This window comes from Mya arenaria, chromosome 2, assembly GCF_026914265.1.
Source record: "Mya arenaria isolate MELC-2E11 chromosome 2, ASM2691426v1".
NCBI lineage: Eukaryota > Metazoa > Mollusca > Bivalvia > Myida > Myidae > Mya > Mya arenaria.
Genome location: NC_069123.1, coordinates 60,230,990 through 60,258,615, shown reverse-complemented (window position 1 = coordinate 60,258,615; position 27,626 = coordinate 60,230,990). Strand labels below are relative to the sequence as shown.

Here is a 27,626-nt window from a genome sequence, read left to right as displayed (position 1 = left end):
TGAACATTGTTTTACTTGACAGATCCTGCTAGGTCCCAATGCAGCAATGTCTGGCCAGAATATGATGGGAGGGGGGATGGCCCCAGGACCAGGGATGATGCCCCCACCCCCTGGGCCCCAGTGATCATACTCCTCATTTGTTTTGTTGTACTGTGTGTGATAAAATATGTAGTTTTGTGATGACCAATTCAAGTTGACCCCGCCTTGTTGTGGATGAGGTTTGATTTGAAAATTTGAGTACGCTGTTCAAACCAACAATACTTACAGCATTGCAGTCCTGCAACCAATTGTTTAACTTTTATCAAGTTTGTCGGATTATGGTCAAAGTTTATTGATTGGTAATAAATTATTTATCCATTAATTACTATCAACCATTTACATTTGCGAACTGGCCAAAAGATAAGCTATGGAAAATTATCCAAGTTTTATACAGTAAGCTGCGGTAGCCGGTAAGGAAACTGTTAATTGGCTGTTTTATGGAAACAATTTTGTGTTAAGTGTAGTAAAATGTGAAAAGGCTTCAGAAGAAATGGAATCTAGTTTTGTGTAAGACATCTCATGAACCGCAATGTTTCATTTTTATCTTACATAACTTTTAATAGTTATAATATGTAATAAAGAAATCAAAACTATAAAATGTTTTATTTGTTTTATTCAATTGAAAAACAAGTTAACTTAATAGTGTAATTGGTGTACAATTCACCGGCTTTCATAAACTCTTATAACAGACAATTTTCACATTGACAAGTTACTATTTGGTCACACAGATTCTATATGTATTTGTATTCAGAGTTAAACAGAGATAACGTACCTGATTGTGACAAAGAAAATGCCAGATGGTTGGAAGAAAATCTTATTAGATGAAAGATAAAAATACTAGATTATAAAACTGATTTTCAAAAAATGAAAAATCCTACAAACTGGCCAAAAGATAATTCTGCTGAATAATCTTGATACGGATGCTTGTCTTAAGCTCAAGTTGATGAGGTGTACAACATGGTCACTGAAGTGGTCAAAGCAAGCACACACATGGGGGTTGATGCCAGCAGTGCTTGACCAAAGTCAATAATATTTCACATTCACCGTCTTGTATCCAGACTGTGAAGAACTTGTCTGGTTTCTCAATTTAACATATATCAATGTCAGATTGTAACATTATATGTTTTCATTTGCAAGATGACTCATCAGTATGTATAATATGCAAAACAATTTTTTTTAAATATTTTTTTTTCCCATTTTCTTAAAACAAAGCAGATGCAGTGTGTGTATACATGTACCACGTGATGAATTGTGTCATAAATGCTACGTCGGAAGGCAATATTTTGGTTCGAATGAAGACTTTAAACAAAGATAACTTCAATATTTCCTCCCCATTTTAAATGAAACATAGCGCAGTCTTAAGCCGCTTACAGAGCCCCACTTTCAGTCTTTTACCAGAGTTTGATTGAGAGTTTAGTTTCTTAAAACACTTCGACAAACATTTTCAAAATACGGCCGTCTGACAGAGCACTGTCAAAAGATTATTTTGGAAACAGGTTTGTCGAAGTGTTTGATGAAACTAATCACCTTATCAAACTTCGGTAATAAAACGAATGCGGGGCGATTTAAGAGGCATACACTGCCCTTTGTTGCCTTCTGACGTATCATATATGACTTAATTAATCACGTGGTATACTCACACTGAGATGGAAAGAATATATATTATGGAATTTGATTCCTAAAACCCCCCAACAATCTTTCCTTTCAGTTAAACTTGCAACATCAACAAAATATTAGCACAAAGTAGAAATGACTAACAACAAAAAATGGTCAGATCCAAGGGAGTCTATTTCAGAATCAAGTCTGCAGGTTACTGGCCACCATTTCTTGAATTGCTAAAGCATAAGTAGCTTAAGTCTTTTTCATTTGGCAAAATTACCATAACTATATTTTATAAAATAAAAATGTTTGTCATGAATAAAATAAGATTTTTTCAATTTAAAGGATCAGAACTTTTCAAAAAAATAATAATATATATACGAAAACAAAAATAGTGAGCTTAGCCTAATCCTGTTATAAGGGACTTGAGATGTTTTCAGAAATAAGGCCAGGGACCAGAATCAAAGAATTTGTTGTAACTTTAAAAAATCATAAATCTGTATGAACATCACTAATGACAACACATTGATTTTTTTTTTATTTCTTCAACTTTGTGTTCATTTCAAATACTGGCCAAGTTCAACTTACTGAAATATGTAGCAAAATAATGAAACTTTGATACAAAGATAATTTCAATTTAAGACTAAAATCAGCTAAGGTCTTTATTGAGACTGGTCCCCAGGTGCTTGTGCTGATCATGTGAAATCACTTCCACAATATGAAATGACAAGCAGAAAAAATCCTATAACATCCTATAACCATCATTGTTAATATAGTTTAAATAAGTGAAAATTTAACAGATTCAGGAAGGTTTTCTTCAGACAATAAAATGTTATGCCTACCTTTGCCTAATAAGCTAGGGTGGGTGTAATGCCAATGTTGCGTAAATGTCTGCCCACGCCCAATGGCTTATACATGTAATATAAAGTGAAACAAATGAGAAGCAGCATTGGAGCATAAATAAATATCACAATATTTACTGGCTATCACCATTGAAACCTTCTACAAAATAATAATATATACTTGTCTTGTACATAATTATGAGGTCACAACATATTAACAATCCTACTTTTATAACAATGGAATCTTTAAACTGAGCACATTATCATATTTGACAGACATGTATAATCACAAAAACTGCAAAAAAACCCATTTGAAATGCAATATGAAAGCACTATTGTCAAGATGTAGAGTGTAAAACTGATACTTTAAAATATGTTTTAGTGTCTGAAATTATAATTTGGGATGGATGTATTTTGCAAATATGGCGTGCATTTATTTTGGCAAATCGGTTAGATTTAAAGTGGCGGGTCAGTGTCAGTAGTCAAATTGAAAATATAATCTCAAACATTAAGCAGGTTAAAGGGTTATTACTTTGCATTTCCAATAAACAAAAGCTGTCACAGGAATGTGACCATTGCACCCGAAAGGCCTTGTTGGGGTGGTATCAAGCCTTAAGTATATAACATATTTATGATGCCCTACCCTTCTTCCAATGTAGTTTTGAAATATTGACCTGACACATTTTAAGGGCAAAGTACATGTACATGGCAGGGGTAAGTCACTTCAAGATGGAGTGGATGTCAACTCGTCTCTGGTCCTAAGTGTTTGTCAGTTATTGATTGGAAACACATTTTCAGCTTGAATTCTACAAGACCTTTGACCTCAAAATTAATAGGGTTCCTCTGCTGGTCATTACCAACCAGCCTACCAAGTTTGAGGTTCCTTAGCCAAAGTGTATTGATAAAAAAACGTGGGGACAGACGGACTGTCTGCTTACTACATGCCACCCTTCATGGGCATGAAATATGGGCCCAGTGTCTGCATCAGACCCACCCATTTATTGTGGGAAAAATATTAACAACCTTTAACCATCACTCAATAAGAGATTTAGATTAACAAATTTCAATTTTCAAAACTGTTGCTGAACATATACATACCAAGCAGATGCCAAATGAACATTGAAATAAACAACACACAGCAGTATAGTTGATCTCTTGGTTTTGACTCAACATGACTAAAATAAAAGCATGTACTTTGATTAAACAACTGTTTGTCTAAATGAATTTTTTTTTATGAACACAATAATTTGTAACCCTTTTTGAACAAAATACAGATTGATGCATTGATCTCATTTTCTTTCATATGCAGCTGATTGTCTATAAAAATAATAAATATTTTAAGTGTTTATAAATTGACGCATTAAGAAACCAGAAAAATAACATTCTTTTTGATACAGTTAATTAATAAGTCCTATTAAAAATACTTCTTTGAGATTGTACATGTATGTTCAGTATTCGTTGGTTTGATTATCCAAGGTTTCTTTTGGTTATTTATAAAAATGGAATGATCTTTCAATCTCAAATGTATTTAAATAGATATATAATATATATATATAGACATGTAAAGCACATTTAATTTACCAACAACTCAATTTTGAGTCTGAATCACATCAGATAACTTCACTTTTGAGGTTGCTTACTAATGAAAACTAGAGCCATCACAGAATGTGATAAGGACCTCGAATGATAGCATATTATTTACAGGCATGTTGAAAGGCAAACAGGATAACTTTGCAAATATGGGCCATGTAGTTAAAATGTTTGATTTTATTTTAAAAATTCTTACAATAAACTGCTCAATTTAATTAGTTAACAAAGTTCCCTATATTTGACAATATCAAACTTGTAGCATATTCATACTATAGCAGATTTGTAAAGTTGAAAGTTGTTATTTTTATTGGTTGAAAATTATTAAGAAAAAATATTAAAAAAGACGGGATGCTTACTATATATATGGCACCTGCACATTTGATTTACAGGCCTCTAATAACATTTCTAAATGTACATGCACATGTTAGCAAACTGTACATCTTTGCTATGCATAAATATAACAGTACTGACATACTCTGAAAACTCAACAATACAGGCATATATATAAACTTGGAATAGCAGAAATTATATTTTGCACTTATTACTATTGTCAGATCTCTTGACATACTAATTACAGTTAATTGTTGTGCTATAACGGCCAACTACAATCATGATTCCTGAATAAAAATCTGACTTGAAAGCACAGCCTTAAAGTTTTGCAAGTGTTTTTTCACTGCAAGACAGAAACCTTTGGAGCCTGGCAACAAGAGAAAGCCAGGATCTTCAGGTGTCTTCTCTGAAAGTATTTGGGTTCTATCATCAACATCATCAATCTGGTTATCTCCTGGTTCAAGTTTGTCTGTCTGTTGATCATCATAATGCTGAGACTGTTCACTGCTCCCTGCAGCCGGTTTCGATTGTTGACTGCTACCCAGTGGAGTTATCTCATCACTTCCATTGCATAGAGGTTGTTTTGGCACATCTAAGTGTTTTGATCCCATCCTTGACTTGTTCGATATTTCCACCCAGCGTTCCACTCTGTCAATCATCCTATTGACATTGCAAAATATTAGGTTATAAAAAAGTACCAACAAAATATATTCATATGATGTCATGGGAGTGGACTCACTCAGTTTTATCAATGAACAGTTCAAATGGGGCGAAAAAAAGTAAAAGCAACATAATGTAACTGCTGTGGGTTTCCTTTACTGCCTTAGTTAACTAACTTATCACGTTGTGAATAGTTTAGAACATACCTTTCCTATGTCTTTGTCTCAGAATCAGCTAAATTTGGCATCAGTGCCTTCAATTCACTCATATAAGATAACTCACAATAGAACAGATCCCAATTGTTTGTTTAACTGCCAAAAACGTAAATTCTTAAAGGGAAAGTAATGCTTTAAGCTCTATTACATTAATTTCAAACATAAATACATTAACTGCAATCTGCTCTTTGTCTGCAGTCTTATACAACAGGTCTCTAGACATTTTTGCAAAAATAGGCTCATTCCAAGACAAAAACAAAAATAAACAAGAGCTGTCACAGTATGTGACGAATGCCCCCGAATGTGACATTGACCTGTGAACATGGTCAGTACATAAAAAGTTAAAGATCAAACAAATACATATGGCAAGTTATTTTAAATTGCCTCTGAACATAAAAAAATACCACCTATACTTGACAACCTACATTCTTATGTCCTTATATTCAGCATTCTATTGTGAATAAACACAAAGTGTACCTTTAACCTTAGAGGTAGGGACATGGGTCTTGCACGTGACACGTCGTCTTGGTATGTCAAACACATGTGGCAAGTAATTTTAAAATCTGTCCATACAAGAGAAAGTTACAGCCTGGACATAACAACCAATACTCTGTATCCTTATATGCAGCACTCCATTGTGAATAAACACCTAAGTGTGACCTTGACCGTAGAGGTAGGGACATGGTTCTTCCACGCGACACGTTGTCTTGGTATGTCGAACACAAGTGGCAAGTTATTTTAAATTCTGTCCCTACAAGGGAAAGTTACAGCCCGGACACGACAACCTATACTCTATGTCCTTATATGCAGCATTCCATTGTGAATAAACACTAAGTGTGACCTTGACCTTAGAGGTAGGGACACGGGTCTTGCACCCGACACATCGTCTTGGTAATTCAAACACATGTGCCAAGTTATTTTATAATCTATCCATACAAGGGAAAGTTACAGCCCGGACACGACAACCTATACTCTATGTCATTATATGCAGCATTCCATTGTGAAATAACACTAAGTGTGACCTTGACCTAAGAAATAGGGACACGGATCTTGCAGGTGACACGTCGTCTTGGTATGCCGAACACATGTGGCAAGTTATTTTAAAATCTGTCCATACAAGGGAAAGTTACAGCCTGGACACGGCAACCTATACTCTATGTCCTTATATGCAGCATTCCATTGGGAATAAACACCTAAGTGTGACCTTGACCTTAGAGATAGGGACACGGTTCTTGTACGTGACACGTCGTCTTGGTATGTCGAACACATGTGGCAAGTTATTTTGAAATCTGTCCATACAAGGGAAAGTTACAGCCTGGACACGGCAACCTATACTCTATGTCCTTATATGCAGCATTCCATTGTGAATAAACACCTAAGTGTGACCTTGACCTTAGAGGTAGGGACACGGTTCTTTCACGCGACACGTCGTCTTGGTATGCCGAACACATGTGGCAAGTTATTTTAAAATCTGTCCATAATATTCTGAGTTATTGAGTGGGACGGACGGACGGACGGTGCGATTTTAATATGCCCACCTTCGGGGGCATAATAATTGTCAAAACAATCCACTTTTGGACACATGACAAGAATATATTTATACATAATAATGTATTAGACCTTATACTGTTGTATAAGTTTTAATAAACTGTTTTAATAATTAATAAATTTTAATCTGAGAATGATAACTGCATAGCCAGAACATGAAATGAAAACTATTTTTAAACTTCAACTGTTTAACATGAAAGTTCATGATTTTATTCTTACAAGAATGAAAGACTTTGTCCAAGCAAATCAATGAAAAAAGATGTACTTGAAACGGTAAACGCCAAAAATGATATTTGGATTCATGAGAATTTATTCATACCTTTGACCAGTATTCTTCAGATGGGCCTTAGTTTCTTCCACAAATGTACCTGCTGGTGATACTGCCATCTTTGTCATGGACTGAAAAGTTTGCAAGATTTATGGTCAAGGTTAGAAAGTATATTTCATCAGGTTGTTGCTTAGATGGAATCATGATTAAACTCTACTCATGCTATTAAAAATCTCCTAAAATGAACCCAAACACTTAATGTAAAAGGCATTATAACTACACATACATGTATTGCCATTGGCCACACGTTTACTAAGTTTCATGTGAATATTTGAAATGGTTTCTGAGTTACTGCCAAACTTTACTGTCTTTGAATGACTCAGATGATCTGCAACCAGACCCTATGAAATACTTTTTTCCTTAAACTTACAAACTGGCATTCTAAATGTCATCATTTGATTTCAGAACAGCATTACAGACAGTGTTGAGTAATGACCAGTATTTTCTCACTTCAATCAGCTTGACGATGGCCATCTCATTGTACATGCGGCTGTTCTCCTTGCCATGCTGGGAGCCACGCTGTTTCTCGTATCCAGCCTCATTGTAGTATGGCTCTTTGACTAGAATCAGACCTGCAGACAAAATTATTATCAATCAGACCTACAGACAAAATCATTATCGATCAGACATGCAGACAAAATCATTATCAATCAGACATGCAGACATAATCATTAAGAACATTTATAAGTGAACATTTTATTTTCTGCTACAAATAGTATTTTCTTCATTTGGAAATGAATCAGAGCTAACTTTTGCATAGAGTAACTAACAGATACACACATTTATCCCCAAAGTTTCCCATATACAAGAATAAATCATGAATAAATCATAACAATTATGAGAACCTTATACATGTATTAATAGACCATAAAGAATAAGCTAAGAAAACAAACAATTTAATCAAGTTAAAATTATGCCTAAGACAGTAAACAGACATGCAGGGTCCTCATTGTACTTTGGGAAAGGGAATGCAGCCTTATCTTAAATGATACCTATGTAACCTTAAATCAAAATAATTCCTCATTTTCTGAACACTAACATATTTTTTTATATCTACCGGAAGTAAAGGTTTTTTTTAATTAGTTTTCACGTACATACCCTGTATCGATACCAACACCTGAAGCAAGTTTGAGTCAGCCGTCCAGAGTTCACTACCCTAAAATGAAGTAAACAAAACAATTAGCACAGGCAGATATACATGTACATGTATCGTACAACTGTATAACACTCCTTTTGCATGCCATAGATAAACACTTTAGTTTTCAATTGCATTCATATTCTATGGAAGGCAATGTCTCTGATAACCTCTGATCTTTTAAATTGGAATTTGGGATTGGTCAATGTTACGATATTTTATTGCAGTTAATTGTACATGATGTCGATGAAACAAGTGACATTATTGAATCTGTCGCAACAGTTCAAATATCCAAATGTTTATGTTGTTCAATTCTCTTGGGAGCGTTTTTTCTCTCAAAATTATAATATAGTTAAATAATCACAGAGATCTTCTGCTATAATGACTGTCGGAAGTCAATCCTGATGATTTATTCAAGAGATACAACGCCGTTCTAGTGGTAACAATTTATTATTTATTAAGTACTGATAATAATATTATTTTTTCATTTTCAGCTGTTTATATGGCATAAAAAGAATATAATCAAATTCATACTTGGACCTCCATAGTAACAAGCCATTCAAATTTTAAAGTGAACTAAGCTGTGTGAATATCACCTTTTTATTACCTTTGAAGATCCATCACTACTTTAAGAGGACTGTATCAACACAGACTTTTTAACTAGAGTACATATTCAAGTCATAATCTAAGTTAGTGTACCCTTCCGGTCCATGTTCCCAGCAGGCTGACACACACTTTCCCGTCCTCATACAGGTTTGGGTTCAGCCTCTCATTACAGAAGGACAGATAGTGGAACTTAGGGGGCGTGATCGGGTAGGTTGGAGGTAGATACACATCAAACACAAACAGGCCGTCCTCATACGGCGTGGCAGTGGGACCCTTGATCATCACTGAGATCAGGTCCTGCAGGCACAAAGTAGTCAATAACAGAGGTCATTGATACCATTACTTCCGAAATAGCCCAAATATTTTTCTATAACTATGAAGGTTTCCATTTTGAAAGTTACGCATATGAAAAAAAAATACTTTCAACCTTCATGGTTTTAAAGACGGTGGTCTTTGAAAATAAGTATATGTTTCATATCATTTATGATAAAAGACTTCTCAAAACTACAATTTTATAATATTCATGTAGAATGATAATTACCCCTAATACTTGTACACAATTTAATCAGTTACCATTCTGTCCTCGAAGACCTTGACATAAATGCCATCTGGAAGACCATTTTGCAACAAAGTCCACTGGAAAGAGAAAATTTAACACTGCATTGCTTTCTACAGTGAGTAAAAGATTAATTTGTCATAATTTGTCAATTTTAAAAAATAGTGAATTTACGGTCTCAAAATTGATATAAATAGTTTTGTTCAAACAATGGGAGTAACAAATATGAATCTTCAAAATCCAAGAGTTACAGTATGTGTTGCTTTATGATTTGGAATAAAACTTGTGTAAATCTGCATCTACAGGGGCAACATGAAACACTCACCTCCCTTCTGACAGCTGTTAGAAACTGCTTCTTCCCCTGGACCTTGTCTCCCTCAAACTTGAACCTGTGGCTGTATGGAGCCTCACTTACAACGTCAAAGCCTGCAATGAACAACCACAGTGGGAAATGGTTTAAAATATTTGTACGGTTCAAGTAGAACATTATGTGTACATCATTGTACATGTATTTCAGATTTGATTTTTCATAGAACATTGCAATATATTTTGGTTGAATACATATACCTCTGTTCTTAAAAGAGTCAATTTACAGTGCAACTCTCAGATGAACCAAGTTTTGTGTTAAAATTTAACTTTCATTCTGTACTACGGAAATCAATACTCATACAGGTGTTTAGAATAGGGGGCGAATTGAGAATCTTGCAATGAATGATTGTATATGCTGTTTTTGTGATAAAGTTAAATAAGAAACTCAAGTGTTGTTATATTGTAGATTTTACAATACTATAAGAATGCTATGGTGAATACCATTAATCCTCTACTTCAAAACATGGCTGAAATAGATAAGCTATCTTTTATTCTATCATATAATATAATGTCAAAACTTTGTACCAAAACTGTTTGAAAACTGGCAACATTATTTTAAATAATAGCATGTTTTATTTATCATTATCAATATACATCTTGTACTTTTCCTATTTAACATTAAGCTAAAAATGAGTGCTAATCATTGAATCGCCAATCTGACTTCTGGTATAAATACTGATTATTGATCTTTTTAAAATTTGCTTTAATATCTTAACTGTGCATGTTAGATGGAATATTTAGCATTGAGTATTCTAAATTCTTTATGATTTTATTTTTGTGCCATGATTATCATTCTTTTCTATTTTCTTATTGTGTAAATATTTTATCACAATATAAGCACATTACCTCATGTTGTACATTTATCAATCGCTTGTTGTAACATTATTGTGTGTTAATAATTTAATTGTAGTCTCCTAAAACACATACTTCGAATGGAAATTACACGATCCTGATATTCATCATGAACTGTATATATTAGTGTTCTGAATCGGTTCCAGTTTGACAATCAATAATCGGTTTCACTCATTATCGTTAGTGCAATCCGTTTTTGACAACACCTGAATTGTAGTTTTATTCTTGTACAATAGCTCGTAATTATTAACTATGCTTATCTTTTATGTATGTTTAAATTATTTATTGTTGGCGTGTTTTTCTACTATACATAAGCACCAACTCTTATACGAACGGAAAGAAGAAAAACAACTTGATGGTTGGGTTGATAATCGATTATGATCTTACACATTGATTGTCACCTATCAATTTTCAATTATATTTATAATCAATTATATTTATAATCAATCATTGAAACATCACTAGTATATATGTTGTATTTTTGAGACTTAAATAAACTTGTGCTTTTTATGGGCTGCTTACTGGAATCTCCTGTTGTCATAGGAATGGTTGAGGGTAGTGAAATGGCACCCGCAGTCTGACTTTCATCTTCTTTTTCCATATTCAACGAATCACCTTCATTGATTATTCCACCGTTTTCAACAACCTTTTTCTCTTTTCCCATTGTTTCACTTGGGTCTTTTTCCTGGTCAGAAGTTTTATCCAGAGACAAGTCATTCTTAGGGTTACTACCGGTATCTACTTCATGGGAATTGCGTTTTTCTTCCATCATTTCCAACTCTTGAACACACTCATTAGTCGAGCTATTGGTGACAGCATCTTTTCCCTTTTCACAATCCCATGTAACTGTCCATGGTCCATTTCCATCTTCTAAAGTATCAAATGCTTTGCCTTGCATCTTTCCCAACAGTTCAAACTCGGACACATTTTCATCACATTCAAATTTATAAGCAAGCCATTTTTTATGTAATTCCTGCTTAATAAGCATTAGTCTTGTGTTCAAGGTTTTGCATACGTTTATACACAATGATCTGTGGTTTGGATGCATCACTGCATCGCAGTATTCTTCTCCACCAATTTCTCTTTTTATATCCTCCGAATTTAATTGATTATTGTTCTCCCTCCTTTCAACATATGCCTCAAGTTTCCTTTTAACTTCTTTTAACTTAACCAGCTCATGGGGAGAGTATTTCACTGCTTCAAAAACCAATTTCCCTACCTTCTGTATGGCTAAGCCCACTTGTTCTTCACCATTAGCACTTTGTACACAAGCTTCCTCCACAGCTTCTCCAGTGGCACACATTTGACATTCAGTTGAAACAGATTCAGATTGTGTGTTCAGTTCACATAAAGCATCATCTAATTCCTTTCTAAATTGTTTGGAAGTTACTGCTGGTTTTATATCCTCTATAATTTCCTTCAATAATCGGAAGGTCTCCTCTCTCCTGCCATTTTCACTCTGGATATTACCACTGTCAACTTGTATACTTTTATCCTCCCTCTTGTCTTTAATGCCATCTTCAATACATTTGGCTATTTTTTCCATGTTATCAGAACTATTTTGCGTATTGCTGTCAACATTTTCATGCTCTGTATCAACACTTATTTTGTCCTTGGTGGCAGGCTTTACATCTTCAGTGGTTTCAAATTTAGTCTTATCATTATTTGCATGCGCTGCAGCACTCACAGGGCAAGTTCGAGACTTATACACATCTGCAACCTGTTTTGCAAGTCTGGCTGTCCTCTCTTTCTTAGCTTCAGTCATTACATTAGCAATAAGATCTGCAACCTCATCATCATTGAAGAAAGATGATCGGAGGATCTTTTCCACGTCCTTGCATCTCCTGAAGATTGCCAGGATGTCCTGAAAGATTTGCCTGGACTTCTTGAAGAAAGGTCCTGCCTTGTTTTCAAAAATGTCCAGCAGCCCGGACAAAGCAATTCCTGCCCTGTCTAGGAGAGCGTCAAGCTCTTTCTTCTTGTCATCATTCACTGTCCAAACCAACTTTGGCCTGAAATAAATTATAATTATCTAGATTTTACGTTGGAATAATAATAAATTTTTTATTGCTTCTTCCTTTCTTTGCAAAACAAAAGCGAAAACAACTGTTATAATCATCATTAACATATGTACCAAGACTTATGTACAAAAGTCACCACTACCACAGCCTTTCACAGGGGTGTAGAAATGGGCCGGGAGCCGGTAAAATAACCCGGTTACTTTAGCATCTCCACCCGGCTAATTTCCCCGCATCAACAAAAATAAAATCTGTTATTTTTTGTCATGTCTGTTCTGTTTACATCCGTTTGAAACCTTGATTGTTGGTATTGTTTATTTTGCTTTCCGCGCGTTCGGATGACTACAATATAGTATTAGCTCGATACGTGACGTCATTAGTCACATCCCCCTCTGGGATGTTTTTCAAGAATTAGGTTTGGGTTTCCCAGTGTTCCGAGAACAATAACATTAGCTAGATACATGACCTTATTAGTCGCACCCCCCTCTGCGGATGTTTTAAAATTAATGATTTGCGAAGCAATGGAGGGTGAAATAAATATTTTTTCCAGACACAAAAAAGTGTAGTATGCAACATGAGCGTGTCTGGCCTTCTGTTAGTCCTATTACCATTTATGCAACAGTAAATTTTATATACGCCTGTTAACCAGGTGTAAACAAAATGAAGAAGCTTGCGGTAATGTCACTGCTAAAAATAATCCATTATTTTGATGAATTTTACATGTACGTTGGGTGAAATTTAGTACGCTTTAAATGTCACAGTGTCCAGATATTTCTTCTGGTTATTAAAATGGAATAAGTTAGCTGCAGGTGAAATATCTAGAACCACAGAAAATGAAGTTAGATGTTTAATTTACAGAGGTTAATAGTGATTCAGTGGCTGAAAGTATATACTTGGTAGAGAAGAAATTACATATATTATTAGGAGGGAATAACTAGCAAATGTCAAGGCATGTGGTCTGGAATGTTATAATATTAGCCTGAATCTGAATTTGGCAGTAGTTTGGTTAATTAGTTAGCCCTCACTGGTGGGGGTGGGGGTGATATGATAGTACTCAGTTTCAGTATCATATTCTAGTACATTTATGTTAAGGTTCCCTGTTACAAAATAAACATGCACCAGAAGACTAGAATGTTTGGTTAAAAAGGCTTAAATTCATCCCACAAGGGGCGTTGCCCCCTTGACCCTAACTGGGGGAGGACACCCAGACCCCCCGCCTACTTTTAGGATATTCCCTGCTATTTGAATTAATTTCTACACCCCTGCTTTCAACTACCAGCCTCCCTACCAAGATTGAGGACCATAGGCCTAAGAGCTCCCTAGTTATCATTCAGAAAAGGTTTGGTTTTCCGATGGATGAACAGATATATATCAACATATGCAAAGCAACAAGAGCAGTCACACACTGCCCTATCCCCTGCCAAATTAAGAACAGCAACAACTTTGCCTTATGTCAAAGGATAGCAATTACAATTAACAAAGGTCAATAACTAAAAACTACTGCAACCAGAGTTATGGTTCCTGTGCACTGCACTTCTCCTAAATGAGATCTATCTCTTTACTGAAGTTTGAAGGCAATACCGCAAAGACTTTTCAAGATAGGCTCCAGACAAAAAAATAAGTATGAAAATTAACAAAGGGCAATTTCTAATAAAATAGTGCAATCAAGATTTATAGTTCTTGAGAACTGCAATTCTCCTGAATGAGACATATCTGTATATAAAATTCGAAGAAAATACCTCCAAGACTTTCCAAGTTATGCTCAAGACAAAAATAAGTAGGAGAATTAACAAAGGGGAATAACTTTCAAAATAATGCACCAAGAGTTATGTTTCTTGTGTACTGCACTTCTCCTAAACAGGATCTTTCTGTATACATGAATGACATTGAAGTAAATACCTCAAAGGCTTTTAGGCTGTGCTAAAAAATATGAAAAGTTACCAATGGCAATAGCTCAAAAACACTGCAGCCAAGGTCATGGTTCTTGTGCACTGCACTATTGCTAACTGAGATCTCTCTGTATATGACATTTTAAGTCAATACCTCAAAGACTTTTCCACTTATATTCTAGATGAGATTGCCTACAAGCCTAACCCTTTTGGCAGGGGATATCAAAACCCTGCTTTTTCTTTATGTTTGCATAAAAAATACAACCAAATTTCTCTGAAACAGGAACTACTCAATTCCAACCAGTTGAACCCCTACTTGGCCTTTTTGTCTGTTGCAGTGTCGGACTCTGAGGCTGTCTCCTCTGATCCGGTCTCCCAGCTGGCATCAGATCCCTCATCTTCATCCTCCCCATAACTGTCCTCCTCTGTGGAATCATCATCATCATCACTGAATGACTGAAATTAAAGGGAATGTGAGTACATATTAGTAATCTTAAAAGTGCATTATACTGTAAATGTCCTATTGAACATGCATGCCCTAAAAGACACACATGGGGTCTTAACATGGGTTTATTTTCTGATTTTGTGACATGAACAACTAGAGCTGTCACAGGAGTGACGAATACCCCCAAATGCTGCCTGGACACAGGAATGGCAAACCATTCCTTTGAAAAGAGGCCATAACTCCAAGGTTACAGCACACTGCATCTTCTTTTATCATGCATGTATTGTTTTATTTAAATCTGTTGAGTAATTTAGAAGTTACACTGCTGACAAGAAAAACTAGCCTTTCATGAGATATCGTCCGGAAACCGTTTTTCTATTTTTAGTAACAGTGACCTTGACCTTGGCCCCACCAGCCCCAATATCGAACCTGACCTGTATCTTCTGATGTTACACATGTGTACTAAAAATTGTTCAAATCTGTCCAGCCTTTAATGAGTTACCGTCCGCAAACCGTTTTTCTATTTTTAGTAACAGTGACCTTGACCTTGGCCCCACCAGCCCCAATATCGAACTTGACCTGTATCTTCTGATGTTACACCTGTGTACCAAAAATTGTTCAAATCTGTCAAGCCTTTCATGATTTATCGTCCGGAAACCGTTTTTCTATTTTTAGTAACAGTGACCTTGACTTTGGCCCCACCAGCCCCAATATCTAACTTGACCTGTATCTTCTGATGTTACACCTGTGTACCAAAAATTGTTCAAATCTGTCAAACCTTTCATGAGTTATCATCCGGAAACCGTTTTTCTATTTTTAGTAACAGTGACCTTGACCTTGGCCCCACCAGCCCCAATATCGAACTTGACCTATATCTTCTGATGTTACACCTGTGTACCAAACTGTATTCTGATGTTACACCTGTGTACCAAAAATACAAAAAGAAGAAGATGAAAAGCATTCCTACTGACGCCCTTTTCAGGCACCTGCTGATGTCATGCATTAACGGAAAACCCATTCCCTATTGTACACATTGACAAGCAAGTTAAATTCCAGAAGTTTGGTGTCGATATATTGAAGCCATGTATTGAAGTGGACCGTTTTATTGATTTACACAGCATCAAATATTTACAGCTACAATGCAGCGGATCATTATTTCATGTTTTTGACTCCAATTAAGCAGATTTTTTGTTGAATGGGGAAAATGTTTCTTTTTAAGAATGAAGGGTTTACAAAAAGAATGGGCAGGGCACATTTAATGGGACATATAGGGTATTTGTAAAAATATTATTTTATATTCATTTTACTACATTGTGATTTTTAATTATTGGTGCCATGAAAAGTGATGGTGATGGTGATGGTGAAAATGATGAAAATGAAAATAGGCATCATAACGTGTGCATACTGATATTTTAATGCAACTTCTTGCATAAATACAGATGACAATTGTCAATTATGAGCGTGAGGGAAAAATGCCAAAAGCAGGGTAAAGGGTTTTTGAAATTGTACCTAAAGACATCTATATTTACCTACAGTCTTTGATGCAAAAATCTAAGCAAACGCAATCTTTACAATTGTTCAATAGTCTGAAATTTAAAGCTCTCTATCCTGATTTCAGAATTTATCTTTACCCCTGCTAAGTTTAACAGAAATTCCTGGTTTCACACCCACACCCACCTCATTTCCATCCTCGCCGTTGGGTAGGAAGAGGTCCTGGGGGAAGCAGTGTGTGAGAGTGTTATTGGGCCACCAGACCTGCACTGTCCCACCTGGGTCAACACGAAACACCTGACCTACCGCCTCATACTCTTCACCAGCCTGCAGAAGGGAGGATCATGAACATGGCATATTTACAAAATACTAAAGACTGCAAAATGCTCATTTTCAATGCAGATTTTAATCAAAAGGACATAGATGGCCCAATATTGCTTTCCTAAGTAAAACTTGAATGGTGCTCTAGAAATTTCTATAATTTTAAGGGCAATAACTCTCAGGTAACTACAAAGAGTTGGCTAGTTATTCAATTAGTCAGAAGTATAAAAACATGAAAAATATGCATTTATATAAAAAGTTACAAAGGGCCATTACTCCTACTCTATTTAAGACGGCGTTATTTAACTTGTCACAAAAGAACACATTGTTACTGTGAAAAGGTCATTAATTTTAATGTTGATTTCTTCAAAAATTGTAAAAACAATAAAATAATTGGTGACCATTTTTTTATGAATCACAATCCCATGAAAGGTCTCCATAAACTCTTTCTATATACCAAGTTTGGTCACAGTATGTCAACCCTAACAAAAGTTATTCAGAACTTACCATTTTTCTATTTTTAGTAACAGTGACCTTGACCTTGACCATGACTCTCAGACCCCAAACACGATCCCATGAAAGGTATATTTTAACTTATTCTATATACCAAGTTTGGTCACAATATGTCAACCCTAACTAGTTATTCAGTACCAACCACTTTTCTATTTTTTTGTAATAGTGACCTTGACCTTAACCCTAGGTGCCAGTTATTTACAAAAAACACTGTCAGACTAGTACTACATATGGCATATGGTGGTCATGTCAGGCTGATTGGCACATTACAGAAGTATGTCAAATGTTCTTCAGCAAGCAGTTATATTTTATTTTAAAAATAAACTGAATATGGAGACAGGATTGAAGACTTTTTTCTTCCTTGAACCCTTCAAAAACAAATATAAGGAATAGTAAATGTTTTCATTTATTTCAGAACAAATTTACCAATCGCCAAACTTCTATCTGGCGTTACACTTACTTCAAATCCTCCGACCCTAAGCACAGTGCTTCCACATCGAAACTTGAAGTCTGGATGATCCTTTACATCAAACACACTCAGTTCCACTGCTTCACTCTCCACAGGCCTGTTGACAATGTTCTTATTTTAAAAATGCACTCTAAAGAACAAATCTTACAGTTTTCAATGTATTTTTTCTTATTGAAATTTAAAACCTTAAAAATTAATAACTTGTGTTTGTGTGCAATTTTTCATTTTTTTACAAGTTTTTGACTGTGTAATTTATAATATTGAAACTGATTCTTAAAACAAAGTAGAAGAAAATATAACACACAAGACAAGATGAGCTTCACCAAAGAATAGATGTGGAAAAGTATTTTTTAACCTTACTTAAGGTCTGTGCCTGGCTGATATGGCTGGATCCACTTGACCATCACAGTTCTCTCCTTGTAGTCTGAGCTGACAACAACCCCGTATCCTGTGCCCGTGGTTCCCCGATTGTCCTGCACGAAATCCCCGGGGAAAAATTCTAGTTCATCCAGGTGATGGATAGGGAACAGCTCCGGGGAGGGGACACCTTTCTCCACTGTGCTATCCTTAAGGACAGAACACATGAAATGGAGCAGTCATAATGTAATCAGTGTCCTAGCCAAATTGTTATTATAAGGTAGATATTCAACTACATCTCAATACCCCTTTCTGTAATTGTGTCTCGTTGACCAATACGGAGATCCTAGAGACAAATGGAAGTATCCCTGAGTCCATCTATTGGTTTAAATACATACAGTGAAACTGCGTTCCCTCAAACAAGCGGTCGTTCGAGAACCGGCGTTCCCTCGAGGTCGGAGCTTGGTCCCGAACTTTTTTCCTACTATTTTCATATAAAATATACCCACGCTGCATCGAAACCTAACTATGTCGAGCAGTCAAGCAATATCCTCGGTCCCAAGTACACAAATCGTGCACAAAACCTAATGGCTCCCTCGAGGACATAATTTCACACTTTTTCCAGAACGCTTGTTCCAAAATAAACAAACAATTGCTAGGTGTTAAAATTTTTGCAAGTTGTAAAAATTGCAATGACAGTTGAAAGGCAATTTGATAAGGTGTGAAAAACTGTTTTCCACTGTTAACGCATGACCGATATTAGTTGATATGGGCATTTGAGATGATAATTATGAGAAGTTAACGCTTTAGATGTGATCAGAAGGTTCTTTGAATTCACTGCCGATGCTGACCGTGATCTTCAGACGCTCTGTACGCTGTCACGTCACATTACGATTGAACAGATTACGAAACCTACAAGATGCGTCAATCAACAATCCTTGATTTTGCGAAACTTAAATCTGACTACTGCCACAATATGTACTGTCATTCAAATGTTGCTTGTTACGAAAATGTGCTTTTTTGTTAAAATAAACATTTCTATTTATTCATTTATTGTTTTTTTTCTTTTGCGTTTTACATTTAGTTTACGTCAACTTTTGAACATATTAGCGATTTCCACAACGCAACACATAATCGGTGTCTTAGTAAACAGTCTGTTTGACGAGTTCAAACTTAAAATACACTGAAAGATATTTCATATCAAACTGGAAAATTGAAAATCGGGTCGTTTGAAACATCGGTTCCCTCGAGGTTTTGGCTCGGTCCCTGGCGACCTCGAGCGATCGCAGTTTTACTGTAGTATTATGGTTAATACAACAGACTGTGTACAAAACTACAAAATATCACCATCATATCATTTTACCCAAACTGCCATAATGAAAATCTTAATGCTACCAAGAAATAAATTGGTTATTTGTAAAAACAATATTAATGTTCAACATACTCTCACCTTTAGACCAACAAGACAGACAGAACCTACCTGCCACATAACGTCACAGGTGGAGAATGTGTACCAGATCTCCACGGCAACCTTGTCTCCTGGCTTCACCTCTCGCTCCACTTTCTTCTTCTTCACCTTCTTCATCCTCTTCTCTTTCTTGATCCTCCCGTGACACATCGACCGACTCAGACCATGTGGCTTCCTCTTCCTGAAGCAAATCATCAATCATGACTAGAACTCCGCGAGTCGGATGTATCGCCTGACGAATTATTTACTGTCGACATTATAGCTGCTAGATTGGCATTTTATTCATTTATAGACAATGATGTTGCCATTTAACTTCAAGTGTAGGTGGCATTTGAACCCTCAATCAGATATACCTACGGAATAAGTTTCAGGTTGAAACCTCCTATAGTTTACGAGATATGCCACGGACAAAACCTAAGCAAGAAAATTAACAAAGGGCAATAACTCTAAAAATATGGCAGCAAGAGTAACGGTTCTTGTGCACTGCATTTGCCCTCAATGAGATCTATCTAGCTATGATGTACATATGAAGTTTCAAGTTGATACCACTAATAGTTTAGGAGATATACCCCGGACAAGCGAAAATGGGACGCGGACGCCGCCGCCGACAAAAGTAACCCCTATATGCCTATAACACACACTGTAATGTCTTCAAAAAGTAACTCATATTTATTTCCCACTTTCAAGTTAATTTATTTCATCATTTGGAACAAATACTGTATATGACTGGTTTTAAGTAGCACTTTTTTCCTCAGATTTCGATGTAAAAAAATGCCTGCGTCAGTTACAACCAGTAACAAGCTTTTGACATTTTTTTCTGAGGTCGATTTCAAGCTGAAATTGGCTCTTCAGAAAAATTAGCTAAAGAACTTCAGCAAACACTTGATCAATTACATTTTGGGACGTCTTTATGTGTAGTAAACATCAAAAAAAATTCTACATTAAAGTTATAGAAGCTAGAACTACAGAGAAATAAAGAGTGATGTACAAATGAATAGCAGTGGTCGAAATTAACACGAGCCCACAAGCCCTGCACTGGTAAAATGTCTTCCGGGCTTGCTCAAATTCTGAATTTTATATAGCAAGGCGTGTTCAAAATTTGATGCCAAGCTGTTCATCTAAAAGTCTAATTTCGATGACTGGAATAGCATTGCAATTAATCCGAGTGCTAATTATTGAGCATTTAGGATAAGGTCAAACAGTTAAGCCCTACTTGTTGCCCTCCGGTTATGAAATTTGATGTATTAACAAAAACAAAGGAAATACTGCCAAACTAATTACAAGGACTGAGAATAGTGCTTAGAAATGTTTGCTGAAGACTCCTGTATAAACGAATGACAAATATGTACATTGAACAGTAACCTACCTTGGTACAAGGCTGCCATGACTTGAGTTGGCAGAGCTAGCATCTGACTCCTCCCCTTCACTTTCAGAACCCTCGTCTTCCACATCTTCAAACTCATCATCAGCATTTGCACCATCATCATTTGTGTTTTGAACGGCTTCAGTATCTTCTACTGCCCCATTTCCTATGTCACCATTTGGTATGTCTAACATTTCATTCGCTGCATCTTTTCTCACTAAAGAATCCTTTAGATTTCCCTTACTTTTGTTATTTGCGGAGTCAGAAGCTCTATTCTCCACACCTCTCTGTTTAACAATTATTGTATCAGATTTTGTACCAAGCACAATAACGTTTTCTTTAGCTTTAATTTCTATGATATCAGGTGTGACATGTTTCCTAGGAGACATTTTGTGGAGAATGGTGTCATTTTCTTTCACAGTGTAATATGCTTTGTCTCCTATTTGATGGTGACAGAATCCGAAACAATCGAGCTTGCGCAGTCTGAAATAAGACATACACTGAGGTGTTTTCCACAATCTTAATGTAATTATATTAATAGTTACGATTGGACACACTTATATGCAGTACATTTTTTTCTAAAGCTAGAAATATCACAGTTTTATGTGGGGCCCTAAAAATGAAATACGGCAGTCAGTATAATACTTAATGAGAACTTTCAATGAAAACCACAACACCATCTTAGATCATGATATGTTTTAATCTCACAGACCTTCTCATAAGATCTTGTGTATGCCCATACATGTAGACATTAATGTACCTTTTAAGGTCGTCCCCACGGACCACACTGTTTGGAGCCTCCAGCTTGTCTGTGCCAGCCCCTGACTGGGTGAAACCTTTACAGATCCACTCAACCTGTACACTCTCTGTTTCCACCTGAGATACAGGACACATTTTAATAATAGTTCACAAATTCACTTACAGTGCATGAACATAATATTTTTTCACCAAAGGTTTCAAATGACAATGAATATTTTAATACTCATATTTAAGAATTTGATCGGAATTTAATCTTGCATTCCCACATTTTGACTCTTTTGACAGCTCATATTATTTTTTTTAAGAATGAGCAAATTTTTGTGTAAATGTCTGGAAACCAGTGATAGGCTGCTGAAAAAAAATCAGTTTGCCTTTTCACATATTTACGATCGAAAATTAATGTTTTATGGCTAAAGCGTTACAAACACTTGAAGGATTATGAAATTTACAGCGGTTTTTCAAACAATTGAGTAATGTTCCATTGTGTGTTATCTTTAATATATGACTGAATTGATGGCATTGATACCAAAATCAAAATTCTGAGACAAAAACTAAAATAATTGTAAAACCTTACAATCTGTCTGAGTGCTTATAAAAATCATCTACTTTGGCATCAAACAGGTCAAGTGTAATCACCAAAAAGAACATGTATTAAATTTTTTGAACAAAGATAAAATACTACCAGTAGACATGTGCTCATAAAAACACAAACCTTCAAAATAAAATATTCAAACTCAAGTTATTACTTAAGTGTCATATTTTTCAAAGCCTTCATTATAAGGTTCAGATAAACAGGAAGACTATTATTACCTGTTCTACAGTGACAGGGGTCTTGAGCAGATGCTTCACCTTACACTTGGGCCCGCGTACATTTGACGTGCTCAGCCACTCAACTTCATCATAGTCCTCCGGGAAGCCAGACACCTTCTGACCTTCATAGTAGTTGTGCACACTGAACTCTGAATACTGGATTGAATTGTACATGTGTAGCATGAAATTACAACATGGTTAATACATCCTCCTTAAAAATGAATATAAGTAGATAATAGCTTTTTTTCTCCTACAGTCACATAATACAAGTTCACTAAGGAGAGAGGTAATAATATTAGCTATCTTCTTGATCCTTAAGCTATAATAAATAACAAGATATTATAAAAAAAGTAAAATATTTCTATTGACACAAGAATCTTAAAACCATGACAACAATTTTGAGATTAATAATCCTCATATTCAACTGCACAAACTATTAATATTTCTTAGTTTCTTACATCTTCCCTTTTGTCCTCAACATCTTGAAGTTGCTGCATTTCTGAGTCTTCAAATCTGCATCTGTGATTAAATACAATTACCATGTACATACATCAGAACTCTCAAATCTACTCAATAAAATATATATATTTAATGTTATTTGCCCCTTTTCTACTCCTCCTGACATAACAGCCCAGTGAAACACAAACTCTTATTTTAGCTACATTTCTTCCACTAGTGCTTCTTACAAGCTCTAATATATAAAATCCAGAATTTAAGTAAGCCCAGAAAGCATTTTGAAAGTGCATGGCTTGCATGCTTATGAACATTTTGACTACTGCAAGCCTACTTTTAATATCTTATTAGACATGCTGGGTGAACCCTGTGGGCTAAATAAGAACCATTTTCCAGGCTAAGCGTCATAAATAGGCGGAGTGAAAATCAGTGATTAGTTTCAGCTAAACAATAGCTGTATACACCTGGTGTAGAATGTTTCACTCTATTATCAACATAGGAAGTGTGTAACCTAAATCATATCAGGGTATTCATTAAAGACATTGATATGCTTGACCTCAGCAGCCTTAGCAGGTACACTATAAACAAATGGCGCTGAAGCCCTCAAAAAGACCCCCTGTGCAGCTAATTTGGCCGCTTCTAATAGGACATTTACAGTTTGTTACATGCATAGACAAACTTTATACCTTGCTCCACAGGGGAACCTGACGATGACTTGGTCCATTGCCATGATCACATCCCCTACCCAAGTGTCCAGTGTCACCCGAGACTCACCGTCATAAGGCTGCAATACAGACTTATAATGTTCATTTCCTATATGAATTTTAAATGAGTCAATCACTCAGAGTAATGATAAACACTCTGTTGACTAAAAATGTATTTATTGCATGATCTGTGTTAGACACTATTAAGGTCATTTTAAAATCATAGTCATACAGAAAAGAGATCAAGACTTTACTTTGAATTTTTTTTTCACAAGACTAGTAGATGCAGAATAGCATAAATCATTACAGTTTTCTTTTACAAGATCTAGGCGTCTGACTGACTCCTAAGCCCACAAAATCTAGGAGTGAGAGCAAAATATGGGAAGTGTCAGACTCACAGAATACCTTAAATGTCAAACCCTCAAGATGTTTTTAGTTAATCAATAGCTGTGCAAAGTCAGTGGCATTAAAGGTGATGGATCTGATAATATATGTACAGTCAATTTTAGGACCTATTCCATATGCCAACTTACAGAATTCTTCTTGTTTTACATAATAATTTCTATTTACTTTGTACTTTAACACTTAATAAGCAATTACTTCTATTGATTCTTTAGTTAATATGTTCATAATGTTATCTAAACTTGATAGTGTTCTGCTAATGAAAAAATATGGTAGGCTTTATGGAGGTGTCCAAAACTGCGAAGAAAAATCAATGCATCAAGCAAAATTAATTCACCTGCAATGCTTTGACATCTTTAGCATCTATGTTGTAGATGTACTGTTCTGTGTTTAATATCTTCACATGGCACTTGGTGATACACTCCTGAACAAATCCCCGCTGACTCTCCTGTCCACTAACAAGTCTTCGAACCACATCACCTGGCATCAGTGACCGATCTACCAGCACCACCTGCAGACAAGATATTTATTTGTAAAAGAGGCCAATGAAAACTGGCTTTCTGGTTAGCACGGTGTTTAAAGGCAGTCATTCTTAACCAATGTGAATATGATTCCCGTCATGGTTGTTTCCTTTCACTATCCTGTCTCTTCATAGCAAGAACTATATGGCCCAATGGAAGGGTCCAGTTTTTACTTTCAACCGGGTCATAACGGTGCAGTCTATATGCATGATCCCTTCTGAAGACTTCTTTGCGTCCTTCCACCTAAACCAGCGAACAAGACTTACATTGGAAATATGTACAGGACTGACCTAGTTGGAAAGGTCAGGCCTTGAATTTAAAAAAAAAACTCGCTAACTTTTGCTTAAAATGCAAACTGGCAAAATCTGAAGTTGCTTAGCAATATTTTTGTTCACCCCTTTGTTTTTATTAGGAAAATGTAATGTGATCAAAAACAACAACAATGTCTTCTGTGTCATAACAATTCACCTTCTAAATTACAATCGTAAACAAAGAAAACGTATTGAGGAAGTCTGATAATGCAGTCCACACAAAAAAATTTTGGCTCCTATTTCGGATTACTTTAATCATCGCCATCTGCTATCGTCTATTCTAAATATTGATGCGTAATTTTTTAGCTTGTCATGACGATGATAATGATGATGATGGACTATGCCTCAACATTGGAAAATTTTTAGCCAAATACTGCTGCCTAAAACCTGAACATAAAAAACAGTCTACAATGTGTGCTAAGTGTAACACGCTTGTGTAAATCATTCTATGTGTTTTTACGAGAAATAGAGAGTAGGAAAATTGAAAGTTGCTTTTATTTGCTTTTATTTGGGAGTTTTCACCTTAAAACACATCTAGCAATTTCCAATTTCATGCGCATTTGGTGAGTGTGCAAGTGCTAAATTCGAGCCCTGAAGGTCTAAATAATATATATACATACTATAACATACAACCTTTTTTTTGCCCAGGAACAGACATTTTTTTTTCATAAATAACTTTTGATATAAGATAGCTATTCGAGTCACAAGACAGGTGTGCCCTTCCAAATAAAGCTTGTGTTATTCTCCTTCAAAAGTGGGCAGTTGTTTGTAATATTTAGGCGTGCAAAAAACGACAACAAAATGTGTCAAATTATCTATTTAAGGGCTCTAAATACCAATCATATGCCGGTCTGGACAGATTTGGACCTTGCCATACGGACTTCAGTATCAGGAAAAGACCAAGCGTACACTTTGCTTATTTGGACAGAAAAACACAAACAACATGCATGTAGGTTTGTAAGGAACAGCTGATATCTTTCAAACATAATGCAACAACTGTACAACAGACTCATATTTTCAAGAACATAATTATCATTTTGGCCGTTTTCCATGGGTGGGCTAAAAAATTGCTACAGATGAATAATGGGTCGTTAACCAGTACTGGTTGAGAAGCATTTTCCGACGGAAAGCAGTTTCCGACAAATCGCTTTTTCGCGTACCTTCCTTAGATCTTCATAAAGAATGTACTGCAATTCAGCTATATGGTAACTAGGCAATCAAAAGTTGAAATTCTTACCGAGACACGTAAGAAACTTTTATTATTATTTAATGCTTAATGTTTATTTTTCATTTTGTACACAAACTTGCACGTGGGGGATCTGCACGCGCAGCGTATCGCGCATGCGTGTGAACCTAATTTGCATATCTATGAATAGCTACAAGGTTTTCTTTAATTGACTTATACAAACGATGATCATTGTGTACATATTTGTGAACACTGGTGTCATGCTTGTTTCGCATCCACATTCACTTAAATGTATACAAACACAAGTTTCCATCAGAAATGAATAAAAAAATTATTGATATTCAGTCTCTGCCTGATTTCGAGTATAAATTGAATGTCGTAAATTTTAAGGTTTAAATTTTTTGTAAATGCTGAAAAATTAAATAACATTTCTCTTATTACATTCTTATATTTAGTTTATTAAATAAACGGATAATAAAAACACACAACAGGCACCTCAAATATGCCCCGCATTCAAATTGTCGGAAACTGCTTCTCATCACAAGCTAATCAGAACAACGTAAGTACCCTATTTGCGCCCCTATTAGATACACTATATGTGATGTCACACATGTTAGAAATATATCGACAATAGCAACTTGAGCTGTAGTTATATAAAATGTGAACACTTTCAGTAGATATTTAAACACGTATAAATAATTCAATAAAAACGTTTAAAAACTGTCGGAAACTGCTTGTCAACCAGTATATCAAAGTTATTAGGAGTAAGGACACTATGAAGTATGATTGATTCTGCCAATATCAAATTTAGTAAACAGATGTATCATGACATTGCATCCAGTATTTTTTATTTGGAATTTGCTTGTTTTTCAAGAAATCCATTGTTTTTTTATTCACTAATGTAGCATCTGCATTTATCAAATTGGGAAAAATATTTACTGACATCAGTCCATTTTGGTAATGTTAAATTAAAAAGGAGTGCGCAAGCGTGGACAGGAAGTTGTGTTTTTTACGAAGAAGATTGTGAAAAGCTTCTGCAATGACATAGTTGAAATTGTGTTCCAGCACTGTGCATGCTGATGACATCAGTGATGTTTGATCTGGTGGTAAAATGTCAGAAGCCTACAGTGAAAAATATCGAATTGATATTTTCACTGTTTGTTACTATGAATAATCAATTTTATTTCAGTAATAAATATATAATGTTTGAACCACCGGAAAGCATGCTGTAAAATGCTTTATTTTGACAGAAGAAAGAATGACTGTGAGTCACCTTTTCTTCATCCACGACGGTCTCCTCTCCAGATGGATGCCAGGCGACTTTGATTTGACCTTTCTGGACTCTCTCCTCGGGCGTATTGTCTTCATCATCACTGCTTAAATATTCTGAGCTTTCGACGACAAGACCATACTTAAACCCTCCACTTGAGGAGGGTATACACACTTCATCTTCGTCGAAAATACTGCAGGCTGCCAT

The 27,626-nt window shown here is 35.6% G+C and overlaps 2 protein-coding genes across 3 annotated transcripts in view; one reads left to right on the top strand and one right to left on the bottom strand.

Annotated features, from left to right (window-relative positions):
- LOC128209101 (mitochondrial import receptor subunit TOM22 homolog) overlaps positions 1-637 on the top strand; it is a 5,710-nt gene extending 5,073 nt beyond the window's left edge. For both annotated transcript variants that reach the window (XM_052912959.1, XM_052912970.1), the window contains exon 3: positions 23-637. In XM_052912959.1, coding sequence (XP_052768919.1) covers positions 23-124 — 102 coding nt within the window. In that variant the 3' untranslated portion in view covers positions 125-637. The remainder of the gene's footprint in view (positions 1-22) is intronic.
- Positions 635-27,626, bottom strand: LOC128209094 ((E3-independent) E2 ubiquitin-conjugating enzyme-like). Its single transcript, XM_052912947.1, has 20 exons — positions 27,423-27,626; positions 24,469-24,642; positions 23,712-23,809; positions 23,031-23,091; positions 22,573-22,728; positions 21,764-21,879; positions 21,007-21,486; positions 19,653-19,821; positions 18,176-18,381; positions 17,807-17,912; positions 16,699-16,839; positions 14,893-15,032; positions 11,192-12,681; positions 9,774-9,874; positions 9,466-9,528; positions 8,986-9,189; positions 8,250-8,307; positions 7,602-7,723; positions 7,143-7,222; positions 635-5,060 (listed from the first exon to the last, which is right to left on the bottom strand). The coding sequence occupies exons 1-20, from the start codon at positions 27,624-27,626 to the stop codon at positions 4,679-4,681; spliced, it is 4,551 nt and encodes a 1,516-aa protein (XP_052768907.1). The 3' UTR covers positions 635-4,678.